Source organism: Odocoileus virginianus, chromosome 13 (assembly GCF_023699985.2).
Source record: "Odocoileus virginianus isolate 20LAN1187 ecotype Illinois chromosome 13, Ovbor_1.2, whole genome shotgun sequence".
Classification (NCBI taxonomy): domain Eukaryota; kingdom Metazoa; phylum Chordata; class Mammalia; order Artiodactyla; family Cervidae; genus Odocoileus; species Odocoileus virginianus.
In genome coordinates, this window is record NC_069686.1 from 26,776,745 (window position 1) to 26,796,355 (window position 19,611).

Below are 19,611 nucleotides of genomic sequence, written 5' to 3' on the forward strand. Positions count from 1 at the left end.
TTCCAGGGACTATGTATAGTCCACGGGGTCACAAAAAGTTGAACATTGCTGACTGAGCGAACGTTACTGAGTGATTTCACTTCACTTCATCTAGCATGGTGAGGAAGATGGATAACACTTACACATTGCACCAATGCAAATGAATTTTAAGATCCTAAAACTTGTCTGTCATATAACAAATAAGGCAAGTTTCGATGTTTAAATATTACCTGGGGGAAGAAACTTTTGGTATGGCCTTTTTTGTGCTCAAGAATGTCAAGAAGAAATTTAAACCCCAAAATCACCTGGATAGATTTACTGAAGTTTTACAAACCAGTTCATGTATCAGAGGCAATTTGGCAACAGTTTCTTAATAAAAATTTCAGTTTAAGTGTTTCTCAACCTTCTGACAATGCATGACAACTGGAATACCTTACTGTTAATTCTCTCCTTTCAAAACCTTACTTCTCTACCTGCCTTCCTAAATACCTAATAGACAACTGGACATAGTTATAGTAGCTGACTGAGAATCCTTGTCTGATAATCTCAGTTGGTACATTATCTCATGATAGATATCTGTTCCCTTGAAACTGGGTGAGATTTTCTTGACTCACCATATGTTGAATAATTTTGGACTATACCCCAAACATTGTGAATATCACACTGGGGAGACATTATTTTATGGTGCCAAAGGGTGTTGTTTTTGTTTTCACCAGGTAATTAAGTGGTTTGGATGCAGACTCCACACTGCCCCTCCTCTGAAGAGCAGCAGCTCAGGTCTCAGCTCACTCCTTTATGCTTTAGCTGCAAACTGCTTCCAGTGTGCCCACACATCCTTGGTTTTGGGGAGATCCAGAGACTTAGGCTTAGTTTAAACACAGAACTTTGAGTTCATTTCCTCTTGCTCTCTCCTCTCTGGGGCTCCTTCCCTCTCTGGTGACAGCTGTTATTCTGGGCTCATTTTCCTTTCTGGTTCTTGCAGCCAGGATGGTGGTAGGCTTTCAATTGGAATTTCAGCCACTCGAAGTGTGGCCACCCTCAAGACAAAATCACAGAAAACTTGTGAATTTACTCTGAGCCAATTATATGCTCCACATTTTGACTCCTCTCCAAAATATGCAAAGTTCATATCCAAAGTCCTCAGATAATTGTTTTGTTTGTATGCTGCACAGTTATTACTGTTATTTGTAGAGGACTGGTTTGCTCAGTACTCATTCCTCATTGTAACATAAGCTGAACTTCCAAACTCAATTTTCTTTTGTTAACCCCTCCATTCTTTAGAGGATTCACCATGGTTTTCTAGAGATGTCTTCATCATCAATCCAATGACCTTTCCTAAAGTTCACCTTCTGCTTAATGCTCATTTGACAGTTTTTCACCCTAGCGAGCAGCTTTTCTTTCTTGATAATTTTTTGGCTACCAGTATAATATTTAGGTTTTCTTAAGTTCTGGTGTTTTCACTGGTCCTTATTCTTCCAAGACTAAAAATGTGGGTATTCTCTAAGATTAAGACATGAGGGTATACTGTTCTTCCCTCACTATACACCTTTCTTATTATTCATTCTCATGTTACATCTATTGAGTATTCATTTTCTAAACTGTCTTCAGGCTCACCGTCTCTCTTGATAGCCACTCTCAATTTTCTTTGAATCCAATATATTTTTACCTATTCTGTTGCCTATTGTAGAGTACCACATTTTAACATATAATATAATGACCATTTCCTCAAATTTGATTCACACCTCTAATCTTTATTTTCCTTTATTAATATAAGGCCATTCTCCTTAGCATCAAAAAACCTTAGATAAAGATAAAACCTTAAGGAAACTGAGATTAGGCTTTCCTGGAATAGTAAAATTCAAAACAAAACTAGAGGTCTGATAAACTGCTACCAACTTTTTATTTTGCCAAGAAAAAGCTTAGTAAAAAACAACTAACTATGAAGATCTATTATCTTTTTCATATAAACGAGAAATTGAGGGGCTTCCTTGGTGGTCCAGTGTCTAAGACTCTGCACTCCCTAAGAAGGAGACCTGGGTTTGATCCCATATGTTGCAAATAACAGTTCATATGCCACAACTAAAGATCCCACATGCTGTAAAGGAAGACCAAAGATCCTGTGTGCTACAACTAAGACCTGGTGTAACCAAATTTCAAAAAAGAGAGAAAAAAATGGACATTTATCAGAAAAGTAGAAGGGAGAGTTTTAGATTTAGCTTTACCAAAAAGTTTTCACTCTGTCCCCAGGACAAGATAAGAAACAAGAGCTGGGACAAGAACAGGGATTCTGTGACTGCAACATGGGAAAAGAGGAGGAAGAGAGAAGGTTCCATCAGCAGCATCAAGAAGGAAAGCAAGATTTACTGTGGCAACTGACCATCCAGCAGGGATACATCCTAAATTACACTTTCAGGGAATCTGGACAAGTCAGTGACCCCTTGCAGCATTATTTGGATGAAATGTAGAAGGAAACATGCTGCCTTAATGTTAACTAGTGAAGAACAATTAGAGGGAGAAACAGCAGTGGGTAAACCCATCCAATATGGAATATAAAAATCACTACTGATAAACAAAAGAAGAGAGAAAACAAAAGACAGCCACCTCAGAATTATTTGGTTTTCCAAAAGGAACTTACCAGAGAAGGAGAAAAAAAAATCACATTTAATGGCTTAGAGAATGCACAGGAACTAATTTACAATAGCTTTATTAGGATTCTAGGATCTTTCTCTCTATTTTAGAGCAAAGTATCGAGTGTATGGAAAGATGTCTAATTGGCAAAGAAAGAAAAAGTCTTTCAGGGAAAAAGTCAGCTTTCATAACAGGGCAAGAGTGCCTTAAGCAAGCAACAAAGACACTGAAAGAGCATAACATACTAGGTACAAATGATAAATTAGGTGTGCCCTCCCCATCTCTTTCCCATCAAATGCTAGCAATATCTTAAAGAAGACTACAAATTCAAGAAGTGTTCTTAAAGTAGCAACTTCCCTGGTGGTCCAGTGGTTAAGACACCATGCTTCCACTGCAGGCCACACAGGTTCGATCCCTGCCTTGGTCAAGATAAATCAGGAAAGAACAGAATACAGTAACTCTGTTTTGTGGACTCTGGAGAAGAGTAGAAAAAAGAAAAATGGGAAATGTAAGAAAGCGTACAAAAGGGGCAGATAAGGGGAGAAAAGCCACATTAGGGATATTTAAATCTGCTTAGAAGTCAGAGAAAAAGATTTAAAAAATAATATGCCACATCTCATTATCTTCTCCCCTCAAAATTTATTTCCAGTATACTAACAAAGCAAAACCTAAAATTACATATTAAATTAAAAACCAGAGACTCACCAACATAGAGAAATCTGTTCTGTTTCTTTAGATTAACAATAAAGTATCAGAACTAGAAAGTATCGATAAAAGAATAATCCTTTTTAAAATCACATCACCAAATAAATAAAACACTTAGAAATAAACCTGATCAAGGAGGTGAAAGACTTATATGCTGAAAACTAAAAAACATTAATAAAGGAAATAGTAGATGATTCAAGGAAATGGAAAGACATTCCATGCTTTTGGATTGGAAGAATATTGTTAAAATGGCTGTACTACTCAAAGTAATCTACAAATTTAACGTGATCCTTATCAAATTACCCATGACATTTTTCACAGAATTAGAACAAATAAGCCTAAAATTTATACAGAACCCTAAAAATCCAAAATTGCCCAAGCAATCCTAAGGAAAAAGAACAAAGCTGGAGGTACAACCCTCCCAGATTTCAGACAATACTACAAAGCTGTGGCAAAGGCAATGGCAGCCCACTCCAGTGTTCTTGCCTGGAGAATCCCAGGGACGGCAGAGCCTGGTGGGCTGCCGTCTATGGGGTCGCACAGAGTCAGCCACGACTGAAGCGACTTAGCAGCAGCAGCAATTAAACAGCACTGTACTGGCAACCAACAGATGGATCAACCCGACAGAGTGGAGAGCCCAGAAGTAAACTCACACACCTACAGTCAATTCATCTTCGAGAAAGGAGGTAAAAATATACAATGGAGAAAAACAGTTTCTTCAGCAAGTGGCTATTGGAAAAGACAGAAATCTATTAAGTTAGAACACACCCTCACATCATACACAAAAATAAACTCAAAATGGCTTAAAGGCTTAAATATAAGACATGACCCCATAAAGCTCCTAGAAGAGACCATAGGTAAAATGTTCTCTGATATAAATAGTACCAATGTTTTCTTTGGTCAGTCACCCAACAGAAACAAGACCAAAAACAAACAAATGGGGCCTAATCAAACTTATAAGATTTTTGCACAGCAAAGAAAGTATAAACAAAAGGAAAAGATAACCTACAGAATGTGAGAAAATATTTGCAAATGATGTGACTGACAAGAGCTTAATTTCCAAAATATACACAGCTGACACAACTCATTAACAGAAAAAAAAAAACCCAATCAAAATATGGGCAGAAATATATATGGAATTTAGAAAGATGGTAATGATGACCCTATATGCAAGACAGCAAAAGAGACACAGATATGAAGAACAGACTTTTGGACTCTATGGGAGAAGGCGAGGGTGGGATGATCTGAGAGAACAACATCGAAACATGTGTATTATCACATGTGAAACAGATCGCCAGTCCAGGTTGGATGCATGAGACAGGGTGCTCAGGGCTGGTGCACTGGGATGACCCTGAGGGATGGGATGGGGAGGGAAGTGGGAGGGAGTTTCAGGATGGGGGACACATGTACACCCATGGCTGATTCATGTCAATGCATGGCAAAAACCACCACAATATTGTAAAGTAATTAGCCTCCAATTAAAATAAATTAAAAAAAAATATGGGCAGAAGACCTACATAGACATTTCTCCAAAGAAGATGTAAGACTGCCAATAGGTACATGAAAAGATGCTCAACATCATTAATCATTAGATAAATGCAAATCAAAACTACAGTGAGGTACCACCTCATACTGGTCACAATCAGTTCAGTTTAGTCACTTAGTTGTGTCCGATTCTCTGCAAGCCTATGGACTGCAGCATGCCAGGCTTCCCTGTCCATCACCAACTCTCGGAGCTTGCTCAAACTTATGTCCATCGCATCAGTGATGCCATCCAACCATCTCATCCTCTGTTGTCCCCTTCTCCTCCTACCATCAATCTTTCCCAGCATCAGGGTCTTTTCTAATGAGTCAGTTCTTCAATTTTTATAATAGAAATTTCAATGTAAATATTAAAATGATTTGGATATTGATTTTTTTCTTAAGAGTTTGTGATATATTTATTATGACACTTTGGGAAAACTTTAAAGAATAAACTTGTTGAAAGCAACCTTCTAATTATTATTCTACCAGAAACTTTATAAACAAAGACTAATCATCAAAGAAAGTAATATATAAGTGTTACATATAAAAAGAAGGCATATTTGATCCAATCTCTAAAAATAAAACCAGGGGGAATGGGACATTTGCTCTGAGAAGGCAAGCTGCTATACACAAACATGTTTTCTCCAACCCTTTGTAATCCCTAGGCTAGGCTGTCATGTGCCATTATATAGTGGGTATTTCTATCTAATAAAAGATGAATCAAGCCTTAATGGAGTAAGGGATATATATATACTTTTTTCTTTTTACAAAAGTAAGAATGTAAGAAGTCATATTTTTTTTTTAAAGTTCCTCTCTCAGGAAAGGTACTGAGTGTTTGGTGGTGTAAATCATATTTTATTTTGTCATGGAAATCACTTGATAGTTACCTATCTTGATTAATGGTCTAATTTCTGTTCAAATAATATTTATCATATACCTGTATATGATAACTTTTATTTTAAAGCATTTACTATGTATATAAAACCAGGTACCTGATAATATATAGCAACCTAGCCAACAAATAAATCTAGTTTAAGAGACTTACAACAGAGAAAGTATCTACAGTGGTGAGAGAAGCTATAGGAGCCTGAAACTCAGATGGAGATCTTGAAGTGAGAGGTGCATTTGAAGTCCAGAGTATATGAGATATGAACAATTCAAAGATGGAAACCTTCCAAGGCCATCCAAGACCTAGACTTGTGAGGCAAAGATTTTATAAGCTACAGTGCCTGCTAAAATTGTCACACATAATAAATGGTGGAACACACCATGGGTAAATGTCCCTCACTGAAGAACTGTCTACAGAATAAAGAAACAAAAAGAAGCACTATCCTCTGAAGTCATGATTATGTCATTTAAAAAAGGTTATAGTAAATGAAATCAGTTTTTCAAAACCCTCAGTTTGAGCTTTCCATTTATTTTATGTTCTGCATAGTAGCCTGGAATAATATTGGTCCTTGCCTAGAAATTATTCTTTTTCCATTAAAATACTGCACAAAACTTAAGTTTACATGTCTACACATATACTATTAAGATATAAGCAAGCTAACAATCCCCCCCCCCTACTTAAACTAAATGCTGAGTGCCTGATCAAGCCTACCTTTAGCTCACTGGGAATATTTATTTCTAAATTAAGGTTCTATATACTTATCTGTGGGCTTCCCTTGTGGCTCAGCTGGTAAAGAATCTGTCTGCAATGCGGGAGACCTGGCTTGATCCCTGGGTTGGGAAGATCCCCTGGAAAAGGGAAAGGCTACCCACTTCAGTATTCTGGCCTGGAGAATTCCATGGACTGTGTATAGCCCATGGGGTCGCAAAGAGTCAGACACAACTGAGCGACTTCCACATATATTTATCTGTACCATAAAATGATAATTAGGATTTCATTTTGTCATGTAATTAGGATTTCATATTGTCTTATAATTTGCTTGCTATTATTACTATGGGCCTGCAAATTTTTGTTTCCCCAACTAGGCTGTAGCTCCTTAAAGGAGGCAGATCTTACCTCTTATTTTTTTGTATTCCTATCAAAGACTAGCAAGACTGGGTAAATAGAAGGAGTTCAATAAATACTTCTTGTCTAAGTGATTGACAAGTGAATTTTTAGACATCAGTTTTCTTCAAATATGTCATAGCTTCTATATATACTTGCAATTGCCAGGTACAGCATATCTTATTCTTAACGTTAGCGCTGATGGTAGCTTCACAGGTCCATCACTGTTTTACTATTCTGAACCTACAAAATTTTTCCTATTCCTCAAAGTTACCATATATTTGCTGATCTAATCACAATGATAGCTATATTAGAAATTTGCCAAGTGTCTAACTGGCATCTTTCAGCAACGACTATATTCTTTGTATTTTTAAACTTTTGTTTAAAGTAAATACCTCAGATAAAAAAAGATGCATAAGGAATAAATAATATATAATCAGAAATAAAGCATAAAAACAGCTCATTATACACATGAATACATGGTCTCTAAATAGTTAAAAGTTCAAATAAACTCATACAATACCTACTTTGTATCCTGGATCCTAGACCATTCAATAATGTCTATTTGGTTATTAAATCAGGACTTTAAATCAGAGGGCAGTTTAGAGGTATTGAATGAATGAGTGAAAAAATTTACTAATATTGCTAAATTCTTTTATGTATTTTACATTATTGCTCTTTATATATTGTGTCAAAACACTCTAGACTTCTGTATAACTTACAGACACACAAATGGAAAAGAAAGATGCCAACATTTTTTGTCACACCCTATACACCTCGGATAGCATTCAGTTTGACAACTGAAGTGTTTCCTAAAGCACTATTATAGAAAGTTTCATTTTCAAGATCATAAAAATGACCCATGGGATTTTTCTGGCAGTCCAGTGATTAGGACTCTGTGTTTCCACTGCACTCGGCCTGGGTTTGAGTCCTGGTCAGGGAACTAAGATCCCACAAGCCATGTGGCGCAGCCAGAAAAACCCCCCAACATATTACAATCCTAGCTTTTTTACAAAAGTAAATTAAACAATGCCAATTTGTATTTACATTAAAATACAAAATTTGCTAAGTAATAACTGCCATCATGACATATGTTACTATGTCTGACAATGGTGTCCTGCAAACAAGAGTGTAGTCTTTGCCAAGAACAAGTTTATGTATTTTTGAATGATTTGATTGTTTACAATTTTTAATTTTCACAGTAATAACATGCAAGTTTCTTGATTCTCTAAAGCACTGCTCAGCTAATCTCCCCTGGAAAGTCTATATTCATATTAGAATTTTTGAAACTACTCTCAAGATAAATAAGCTATGATATTTCTTTCCTCTGAGATGAATAATAATAGAATTCAGGAAGTCAAATTCATTATTAAATTCTGCCAGATTCCTTTATCTTTCATTCATATTTATCACATGAAGTGATAAGTGATAAGTGAAGCACTGTGCTGTCCCCCCACATACCCTTGATCTTTTTGGTACCCTCTTCTGTACACCACAATCTACAATCCCTGTGATACTTTTAAATACAGTAGGTCTACAAAAACTTCGATAATCTTCTTTTTTCCAAGAGGAAGAACTTATTTTCTTATCTCTGGAGCACTTAGTGATTCATTTCTAATAAGCAGAATAAAGCTGAAGCAAAGATGTGATTTTAGAGACTAGATTTTAGAAAGCACTATGGGCTCCTCCTTGCTATCCTATATCTCTTTCTTTCTTAGTCTGAGTAAGATACCTGTCAGTGTGATGAGAGGCCTGTGTGGCCAGGTCTCTTGTCAACAGCCATCTTGGAGTAAGCCATCTTGAAAGTGGATCCTCCAACTACAGTAAAGCCTTGAGATGACTGGAAGGCCTTGGCCACATCTTGACTTTGATAACACAGGATCCTGAACCAGTACCACCCAGCTAAGTCACTCCTGAATTTCTGATTCACAGGACGTGATAGTTGTTGCTAAGTACTAGGGTAAATCTGAGGTGGTTTGTTATATGATAGATAATATAATGAATTCTATCTCATCAAGAAACACTGTACAAACTACTGTGGTGAACAAGAAGTGAAACTCAGGTTTTCCTTTAAACTGAGGACGTCTCCCCTAATGTCTCTAAACTGTAAACAGAATACTAAGGGTCATTCAATGATACAGGTTCTGCTATCTTGACTCTATATCCTTTTAGAAATCAAAGGATTCTTGCATGTGCTTTGTGTAAAAAAAGTGGAATTGTTAGTCCCTCAGTCCTGTCCAATTTTTTGTGACCCCATGGACTTGTGACCGTCAGGCTCCTTGTGTAGGATTACCATAAACAGAGACTGAACTACAAATTTCCTATTTCTCAAATACAATCTTCTAAAAGGGCCTCTTTCCCCTCCACTCTGTATCTCGTTTTCCAAGGCAGCCATTGTTGACATTTACTGTAGTGTCCAGGGATCTTTCCCTTTTCAAATACCGTAATCAAGTCCTAAACAAGATAAATATTCCTCAAAACTTCCCACCAAATAGAAGGAGGAAAGCGCTGTGAGTGGTTAGTAGCAGCTTCCTTCTGTTACTGGTTTAAAACATTTCTGTTAAGTCACTAATTCATTAGAGACTTGGCCAACTGATTGGGAATGAAATCAATTGGAGTTTTTTATAACACAGAGGACTATATTCAGGATGATAAACCATAATGGAAAAGAACATACAGCAAAGAATGTTTACAGTATATGTATAACTGAGTAACTTTGCTGTACAGTAGAAACTAACACAACACTGTAAATCAACTATACTTCAATTAAAAAAAACAACAAAATTAATTCATTTTTGAGAAGGCTAATAAACATAAAGTCACATTGAAAACAGGAAAAAAACTGTACCACTATCTTAGCCATTTCTGAATACTACCTGATAGGTTTTATTTTGTGTATACATGCATACTTTTTTAAAACTGCAAGCAACCAATATGGAATTTTTTCATTTTGGAAAAATCTTAAATGTATCCATACCATTTAAAGTTTTTAGGAAATAATTTCACTTGTATTAGCTAAAAGTGTATTTAGTTATAACTTAATAAGCATAGACCAACATATACACCAATGGAAAAGATTTTACTTTCAACTGGCCAGTATTTTTCTAAATTAGGGCTAAGGTTTTAAAATGAATATATATCTAGCTCTTAAATACTCAATAAATCCAACTTATTCATTCCTTTAGAATATATCTGTTCTCTTTAATCCTTTATATGTTTAGTGCTTATTAGCACTTTGGCTCTAGATATATAAAAGGGCTTCCCTGGTGGCTCAGACCAAAATGCGGGAGACCTGGGTTCAATCCCTGGGCTGGGAAGATCCCCTGGAGAAGGAAATGGCAACCCACTGCAGTATTCTTGCCTGGAAAATCCCATGGACAGAGGAGCTGGCTGTCTACAGTCCATGGGGTCGCAAAGAGTTAGACACAACTGAGCGACTTCACTCACATATAAAAGGAGATGAGAAAACTGAAATGTAAAATCATTAATTTTTTATTATAATACAAAAAGACTGAGTTGATGAGCTACTCAAAGTATTAAATACCTGTGTGTGCTCAGTCACTCAGTAGTGTCTGACTCTTTGTGACCCCATGGACTGTAGCCTGCCAGGCTCCTTTGTCTATGGAATTCTTCAGGCAAAAATACTGGAGTGGGTTGCCATTTCCTACTCCAGGGGATGTTCCCAACACAGGGATTGAATCTGCATTGCTTGCATCTCTTGAATTGGTAGATGGATTCTTTACCACTGTGCCACCTGGGAAGCCCATTTTTAATGTATGTGTGTGCTCAATTGCTCACATTAAATATAGAGTTGTCAAATATAGTAAGGAGAATTAAGAGAACTCAATGAATTTTAGATTTATTTCTTATTTGGAGCTTTATATATTTTCCTCTTATCATCTGTCTACAAATATAATCAATGCAACATTATTAATTTTTTGATAAAAAGCTACCTTTGACATGATTCCTGTTACATTTAATTTCAGCTCAAGTGTTCATAACTGACAGATGCTAATAAAACTTTCAAATAATGACAAATTATCCAAATTCAAAATTAACTAAATTAGTAACACATCTTAGAGATTTTCACATTACCCCTTTTATTCTATTCAAGATTGCTATTTTCAAAAATACCTTCTATATATTTTGAACTGGAGATATTTTATTATCTTCAAAGATATAATTAGAATAAATGTAAGAATTGTGACTAAAAATTAATGGTAAATCATGACATTTAGAAGTCCCTGAAACAAGAAAATGGCCTGCAAATATTACTTACTTAAGCACTATCTTTATAAGTCAGCATTTTATAGTAGTTTAATGATTTTAAAATGTACTTACTAGGCTCTATGACAAAACTGTATTCTAAAAGTCAGAATCAGTGTTTCTGAATTTTGTGTTTGGCAAAATAAATCTATAAACATATTCCAGTGGCATGGTTTCTTGTGTTTACTAGCAGTTTTAGATAAATGGAAATTGGAGTGAGGGCGAAGAGAGCTAAATGATTCAAATAAAAAAACCAATACTGATTCTTAATAAAGAACTATGAACTGAGAGATACTATAGGAAATTTTTCATTCTAAAATTTTTATTTATAGGTAAGTATCAAACAGGATTTATCAATTTGATGTTAAATAAAAACAAGATAGTCTTAGTTCTCCCCATCTTTCTTTTTCTAAAGAAAATATGTACCCTACCTGCATGTATTTTTCTACTTTTATTATGCATTTATATTTTCATAAATGATGTCATGCTTTACATTTAAAGAAAATCTAAATAAATTATTCCTATTTTATCACTGTAATCTCCATTCAACACTGCTTTTGAAATCCAGGTATAGTAGTAAGTAAATATTCAGTTTAATTTTTCTAAAATGTTTAACTGTAATGATGTACCACTGTGCTACTGATGGATGTTTAGGTTATTTCTAACCAAAGTGCCATGAACATCCTTGCGCATGTCTCCTCCACAGATACGCAATATTCACTTTTACACTGCTTCAATGAAGACTTTCGCTTCAGCTAGTTAGGTGGATTTTGTTTTTTAATTAAACACAGGCAAATGAAAAAACAAAAGTGCTATTTTCTAGCCCAGAATCATCTGTGTCTTACTATATTATTTTTATCTTTCTTTGTTAAATCTTTTATCTCTTTGGTAAACACCTGTGATATAGAAAAATGAATACTAGAAAATAAGAAATTTAAGCCTTTATTTTACTTGGAAATAGTGCTTCAAGTATATTTAGGAACATGTAAGTTACTTGCTTGTATATGAAGAACTTCTGTTTAGAATTCCAGTGGTGGATTCACTTTAAGAAAACAAAATGAGGAAGATGTTGTTATATACTAGCATTTAAATTCTACTTCTTGTAGTAACAGTGTTAGGGTTGAAAAGAATCTTGTCCACTTTCTCCAACTTTCCTGCCCACCCCAAATGTAACAGAATACTGACTAAATAATTCAGAAAGTCTGATTTTTCATTTATTTCCTTTAGGGAATAAAATGGCAGTGCAGTCTACCTTTGATTCTTTTTCTCTTGGTGTTCCTGATTTTGCTTTATCATGAGGCTGATCAAGAGTCAAATTATTCTTCCTTGCTTCACTGTCTTCAAGCAGGGGAACATAGCCACAACTGTTATCTGTAAGACAAAAACCTCTTGGACCTAAGTGGGAAATCCTTGTTTTGGGTACCACTTAGAAAAGTAAAAAGAATATACACCCAAACCCCTAATTTTAAAGAGCAGAGATTTTAAACTATGGGTTTTAAAAATTCTTTAGATAATAGTTACCTTAACAATTTAGGTTTGTCCACTTAGATTTTGGCATATTTGATTCATATTTTTAAATTTTCATTCCCAATAAACACACAAAATTCCTACACTTCCAGTATTAGTAGTATGCAGAATACATAGAATTTACAAAACTAAAATTATGCTGTTTGTATCTTATCATCAGCAACCACAATTAAATTTTTATTTAAGAAATATATTCAGGTATGCATTTGCTGTTTACTTACTTGTATAATGACTCTATGCTTATTATAAAAAAATCAGAAAATGCAGACATGCTGAAAAGTATAAATAAAAAGCTACTCACAGTTTTTATCATCTGTGAATGATCCCTAGTAACATTTTGGTTTATATTTTACCAGAATTTTTCTTTCTCAATACAAATAAATTCACAAGAAACAATTTTTTTGCATAGATAAAATTACATGTTTTTTATCTTGCTTTTCTCATTTTGCTATATATCATGAATATGTCTCATGTTTCTAAGCGAACACCTATTATTATCACTTTACTTGGCTACACAGCTGTTTCCTACATGAATGAATATAATTTAACGGTTGAACATTCCATTATTAGAAATTATTACTGTGATGAGCATCTTTGTAATATATACCTTGAGTACCTGAAGAAATATATTTTTATGATACATTCTTAGGACTCAAATTTTTGGTTTAAAAGGCACACACATTTAAAAAGCTTTTGCTATTTACTGAAAAATTGTCTTCTAGGAAATTTTACCAACTTAAGAGTGCCACCATATGGTACATGTGGCTGTCCACTTTCCCATTTCCTTCAAGTGTTCATTTCTTAAATAAACATAAAACTTAACTGCACCACAGTTATGAAGATACCAGAAATACTGAGAAACACAGGTGAAATAAAACAGAAAAACTTAACTTCCATCTTTCTTTTCCACAGAGGTTTAAGAAATACTTAAAAATTTAACGTGAACATACCTCGACTGGAATTCACCAGAAGTAACTGTGACTTGAGCTTGTCAATGAGCGTTTGCTGACGTGACAGCTGTTCCTGTTGCTCACGTATTCTCTGCTCATAGCTCTCAGTCTGCTGACATGAAAACCAGTTAGCCTGGCATCTACTGACAGATATGTGTATACATTAACGTCCGTTAGTAATTACATATAGGTGTGAGTTACCCATATTGCCATTTCCCAGGTACAGGGGCATTTATTTACGAGCTGAAAACAGGATTCAATCATGTACTTATAATCGTTACAAACAAAAGTGATTTAAAACACTTTAAGCACTGTAAAATTTTAGAGAAACCTTAGGAGAAATTTCAGTTAAGAGCTCAATGTACAGTTTCTTGGATAAAAGTTATAATTTAGAATTTAATCTGTAATGATAACAAAAAAGCATGAATGAAAAAATGGATGCTATGTTAAAAGTTTTTCTATAAAAATACTAACTTTAAAAAATTAAGATGTCATGTTCTTAAATGCACTTTTGAATTTATTTTTAGAGTAGAAAAACACAAAGTAGTTACAGCTAAAACACTATGAAAATCAAAGGTACAAGCACAAATTATAAAATTACATTGATCAGAAATTCCAAGATTAGGATTTAAGAAGTCAAGAAACCACATGGTTAATTTCTAATGGACATCTTAAATACCACAATTTCCCTTATATTTTTAATCCAGTCACTTTACTACCATTGCAATGGCTGTGAGAATTAAGCAATGAAAGTCTATGGCCATACCACCCTGAATGCCGGATCTGGTCTGATCTCGGATGCTAAGCAGGGTCAGGCCTAGTTAGTACTTGGATGGGAGCAGTGAAAGAATACACAAGTTCGCATTGCAGCATATAAATGTTGCAAACGTGATATTTGAGAACACTCCATTACGATGATCAAATTAGCACAAAGTCTGAAAAACATATAACCAAAAAATAATAGAGAATTCTTTACCAATATCTATCACTAGAACATATAAATGACTAAACTGTAAACTCCTTGAAATATGAAATGGGGTTCTAATAATCTTGGAATGTCCTTCAATAGATACTAAATATTTGATTTTGAATTGATTCTTAATCAATGATCAAAATTAGTGAAGCTCTAGTATTTTCAGAGATCCACAAATATTAAGTACTTTATAAATGACACAGCTGTTTCTAGAGTCCCAAAAGAAATTAGCTTAAGAAATGAAAGCAAAATAGCACATTTTCCCAAATAAAAGGTGGAATTTTGTATATATTTTAAACATGAGTAACTGACAAAGCTGGTAAGTAATTCAAGTGGTGTTCTGTCTTGAATGCTGCCTGAGGGTAGCTTCATGTAACTTGATATTTCTATGCAAAGTAACTTATACATAGGACATATTCAGTACAAGCTTATTGGAAAAAAAAAAAGAATCCAATTAAAATAAAATTCAAATAAATTTTATTATTTTAAGTAAAAGAATGAATCTTTTGAATCTGTCTGAACCATACATCCTATGAGTAGGAGTGTGATAATAGAACCTTGGATACCAAATTCCAGCCTAGGGCCAGGCTTCCCAGAACAAGACTTATTCATACATAAATTTGCATCCAAGCCCCTAGAAAGAGTGGGTGGGTTGACTATAAGAAGGGTTTAAACCTCTAATGCTAATTCTGTAATACTTTAAATTTGCCTTGTCTACACAGAGCTACCAGGGCTGAGGAATCAGCAAACATGCCTGATATTATGCTTTGTTCTATCTACTTCTGTGTATTTAGAACTTCCTCTAAAAAACTCCAAACTTTTCATAAACATGAACCAAAAATTATCCATTCTTTCACTATTTTTCGATAGGTATATATATTTTACTATCAAGCATTAAATGACCAGTACAAAAAACTTACTAAGTTAAGAGACACACTCAGAATAAATGTATAAGTTATTCAAACCTCAGCCCATTCTCTATCTACTGCATATTTTTTTCCCAACCTTAATGAAAAAACAAATGACCTGTATTTTCTTTTGGAAGCAACTCAGAAAGCCTCTGCCAGGTAATTTTCATCTTCTATTTTCTGGCTTAAAAACATACTTTAGCACATCTCCATATAACATATTATAATAAATGAAAAATGCTGAAAATGTTCTCATTAGCAGGTAAAAAAAATCAAGAGATCAACAATTTCAAGTTGAAGTTTTCCACTATTTAATAAACCACTTAACAAAGTACTTCATAAACTTAAGCAAATTCTGTAATAACAAAAAACTGATACTCTGGAAGTATAGCAGGAGAAACAGAATAGTAATAACCCATGTTCTTTTAAGTTCTTTCCACACACTTTCATTATATCAATTATTAGTCTAGCCTAATTGTTTATATGTATGATTTCTCTTCAGACTATGATCTCCTCAGGGACAGAGACTATTCTCTTCTGATATCTCCAGAGTACCTGGCACATACTGAAATGCTCAATAAATATTAGTCAAATAAATAATCTAATTAAGTTAAGAAAATATAAGAGAAATAGATGTGTCTTCAGAAGTTAACCTGAAGGAATGGAGATAAGGTTTTACTTACATTTTTGAAGAAAAATAGGAAAAATAGAGATAGTAAGTCAGTAAGTAAATAAGACAAAAGAAAATTAAGTTTCAGAAGATAGATGCAAAAAAATGGCTATGTCTGAAGATTTTTTCGTTTTTCCTTTTTTTTGGAAAAAAAGGGAAGCTTATACTGTCAGAAAAAAAATTACTAATTTGAGAAGAGAAAATATTTAGAAACAGTATAAAGACTGACCACAAAGCCATGAGAGGGAAAGTCCAGAAGAGGATATTGTATCAAACTGGGAAATAACCAGCAGAACTGAGTTTACTTGCTGTGTTTGGAAACTAACAGAAACAAGAGGCTTTTCTTCCTTTTATTAAATGCTTTTTGTTCACTGAACAGATGTATATAAACTTATTATCTGAAAATTCCTTTTAAAAGGTCAGATAATTGTTGCACTGTCATAGTATTTACACACACAAAAATCAGTACAATTACAAAGCAAGTACATTCCAGCACTACCAAAGATCCTACAAAACAGAAAAATTACTAACAACCACATTGAAAATGTACAACAGCAATGTCTTGTCAACACTTCTGTACAGAGCACAGACATGACAGCTAAAACAGACAGAAGAGAAGATGCTTTTGACAGCCAGAGTGTGTGAATGATTCTTTGAGTCAGATGGCAGCAACAAGTTACCAACTAGGAGATCTGCATGACAACTAACCATCCATCTGTATCAAACACCATCTGGCCAAGATGACTCTGGCTTCTGTGTATCTGACACTCCTTCCAATTCCAAAGACTAGCAAAACAAGTGGTCTACCAGCATCTAAAGAGGTAAACAGGTACTGAGGTGCTTGTGCCAGAATATACTTTATATTCTTTCTCAGTGTTCAAAAGCAAAACTTGTAACAATGGTGATCAAATATAGCACACACCTTGAATTTACTAAAAATGGTTCTCCATACACTCTCTTGACTATCATAAATAAAGCAAAAAGCTTATCTTAAGAAAAGTCCCTTTATCCTGGCAAAATTTCAGTCCATCTTTAAAATTAAGGCAGCATATTTTCTATAATTTTGGACATACAGCTGCTCAAGTTTTCATGGGTTTCATAAATATTAAAATAGAGTTCTATAAACTGAATTTTTTTCTATTGCTGACATTGAAAATTCTCATTTTTTATATTTTCCAAAGCACTTATTTCCTAAATGGGAAAAAGTTCAAGTGTCCTCAGTCATCCATAATACTCTAAATAGGTCAAACATAATCTCTCTCATCCTCAAGAACTAATCCCAATATTCTGAGAAATACCATTTTTTTTCTTCCAAGTATAAAAAAGAAGAGAAATTTAGTAAATATTGAATGGATTCAAAGAAAAAGTTTAAAAACCTTCCAAACTATTGCAAGACTAACAAAGAGAACAAAAGCTTTATTGAAAGGTTTGCTTGGCTACTACAAAAACTCTCAATAGGGAACTCCATAGTTCATGAAGGAAGATAATTAAATATTAATTATTCCAATATATAACATTTTAGACAAAAACTATCTTGAAACTGGTAAACCAAAAACATCAATTTCAGGTTAAGAAAGAGAGAGACTGCATAGGATTAGCAACTGGAGATCTGGTTTCTACAGCTCATTTCTAAACCAAACTCTTATATTCTCCTATAACTAGGGAGTTATAAATCCTGCCCTCTCCCACCCTCCTGACACCAAGACTTATCTAGGAGACCTACAGTCTGACATTAGATTATCAATCTGATTATCTACTTTTAAGTGATGGTGCTGTCACCAATTTCTCTGTATACCAAATGGTAAACTATTTTTATCTTACAATATTGTGTTTTGGTCCTGACTAATTTACTTAGGTTCTTTGGGCCTTGGTTTCTTTCACTTTCAAATAAAATTAATATTTACTTGAAGTACTGAAGTAGATGGCATGTATAAAATGTATGGTATGTAGTAAGCTCTTTGCAAATGTTAGCTCCCTTCCTGTAATAATGAACAAGGTTTCTACATACTATTATTAACATGTATGAATATGTCCATTAACTAAAGCTCTGATTATCACTCTAATTATCACTGATTATCACCACACATACAATTTGTCACCAGACTTACCACACAACTACCGCATGCTCTATGCCAGTTTTTTCAATTCTTCTTACAGTTCACTGTAATTTAAGACTCAGAAGCTTTTTCTCTGAAAAATCAGTGTGGTATCTTCATTGAATCAAAAACATTCTATGAAGCAATAAACAAATAAAATAATTAATAAACAAACTCTGGTTGTTCAAAGTTTACAAAGAGACAAAATAGGCTCAAAATGATTAAGAAACAAAATGGTTGCTAAAAATTACAAAAGTAGCACATCTGTTGAAAACAATGCAAAAAACAACAAAATGTCCACCATCACAACCATATCAAAACCTCAGATGTGTACAAAGTAAAAAAACAACAGTCTCTTCCTTTCCTTTGCCCTCCATTCCTCCTTAGAGGTAATTCCTATTGACATTTTGGTATGTGTTCCTTCAAAACTTCAGCGTACATGTGTATGTATCTTTTTAAAAAATGTGAATTGTTCTGTAACCAAATTTTTCATCAACACATTATTATATGATCATTTCACTGACTACTATGCACCAGAATCAGAGAGCTTTATTTTCTCTATTTCACTTAAAAGCATTAAATTAACCTCCTGAGATTATTTCCCACATTTTATAGATGAGAATACTGAGGCAAAGAGCTAGAAAATAACCTGCTTAAAGTTTCTCAGTAGGAAGTAGAGCTGGGATTTGAATCCAGGTTAGCCTGACTGCAATGCCCAAGCCTCTTGAATAATCACCATGACTAGATGCACAGGAGTCTATCTAGCTCTACCAAGATCTTCTTTTTGCTATTCACTCTCCCCTTGGATATGCAGATGACACCACCCTTAGGGCAGAAAGCCAAGAGTAACTAAAGAGCCTCTTGATGAAGGTGAAAGAGGAGCGTGAAAAAGCTGGTTTAAAATTCAACATTCAAAAAACAAAGATCATGGCATCTGATCCCATTACTTCATGGCAAACAGAAGGTGAAAAAATGGTAACAGTGGCAGATTTTATTTTCTTGGGCTCCAAAATCACTGTGGACTGCAAGGAGATCAAACCAGTCAATCCTAAAGGAAATCAACCCTGACTATTCATTGAAGACTAATGCTGAAGCTGAAGCTCCACTACTTTGGTCATCTGATACGACGAGCTGACTCACAGGAAAAGACCCGGAATGATTGAGAACAGGAAAAAGGTGCAAGAGAGAATGAAAGGGTTGGATGGTATCACTGAATCAATGGACATGAGTTTGAGCAAACTCTAAGAGACAGTGCAGTCCATGGGGTCCCAAAGAGTTAGACATGACTTAGTGACTGAAAAACAACCTTCCCCTCAGGCAATCTCATTTCCAGTGGTTGGTTATTTGCCAGACTTTCAAATTCTCCTTCCAGCAGAACTCTCCTTTGAACTC

The 19,611-nt window shown here is 34.5% G+C and overlaps 1 protein-coding gene across 9 annotated transcripts in view; it reads right to left on the minus strand.

Moving 5' to 3' along the window:
* The window catches only part of TANK (TRAF family member associated NFKB activator), a 95,132-nt gene that overhangs the window by 17,890 nt on the left and 57,631 nt on the right, over positions 1 to 19,611 (minus strand). For 4 of the 9 annotated variants that reach the window (XM_070476127.1, XM_070476126.1, XM_020886470.2 and 1 more), the window contains 2 exons: positions 13,573 to 13,684; positions 12,348 to 12,466 (listed from right to left, as the gene is read on the minus strand). In XM_070476127.1, coding sequence (XP_070332228.1) covers positions 12,348 to 12,466; positions 13,573 to 13,684 — 231 coding nt within the window. Of the gene's footprint in view, positions 1 to 12,347; positions 12,467 to 13,572; positions 13,685 to 18,231; positions 18,355 to 19,611 lie in introns of all 9 variants that reach the window. The other 5 variants (XM_070476130.1, XM_070476132.1, XM_070476129.1 and 2 more) reach the window with 3 other exon arrangements.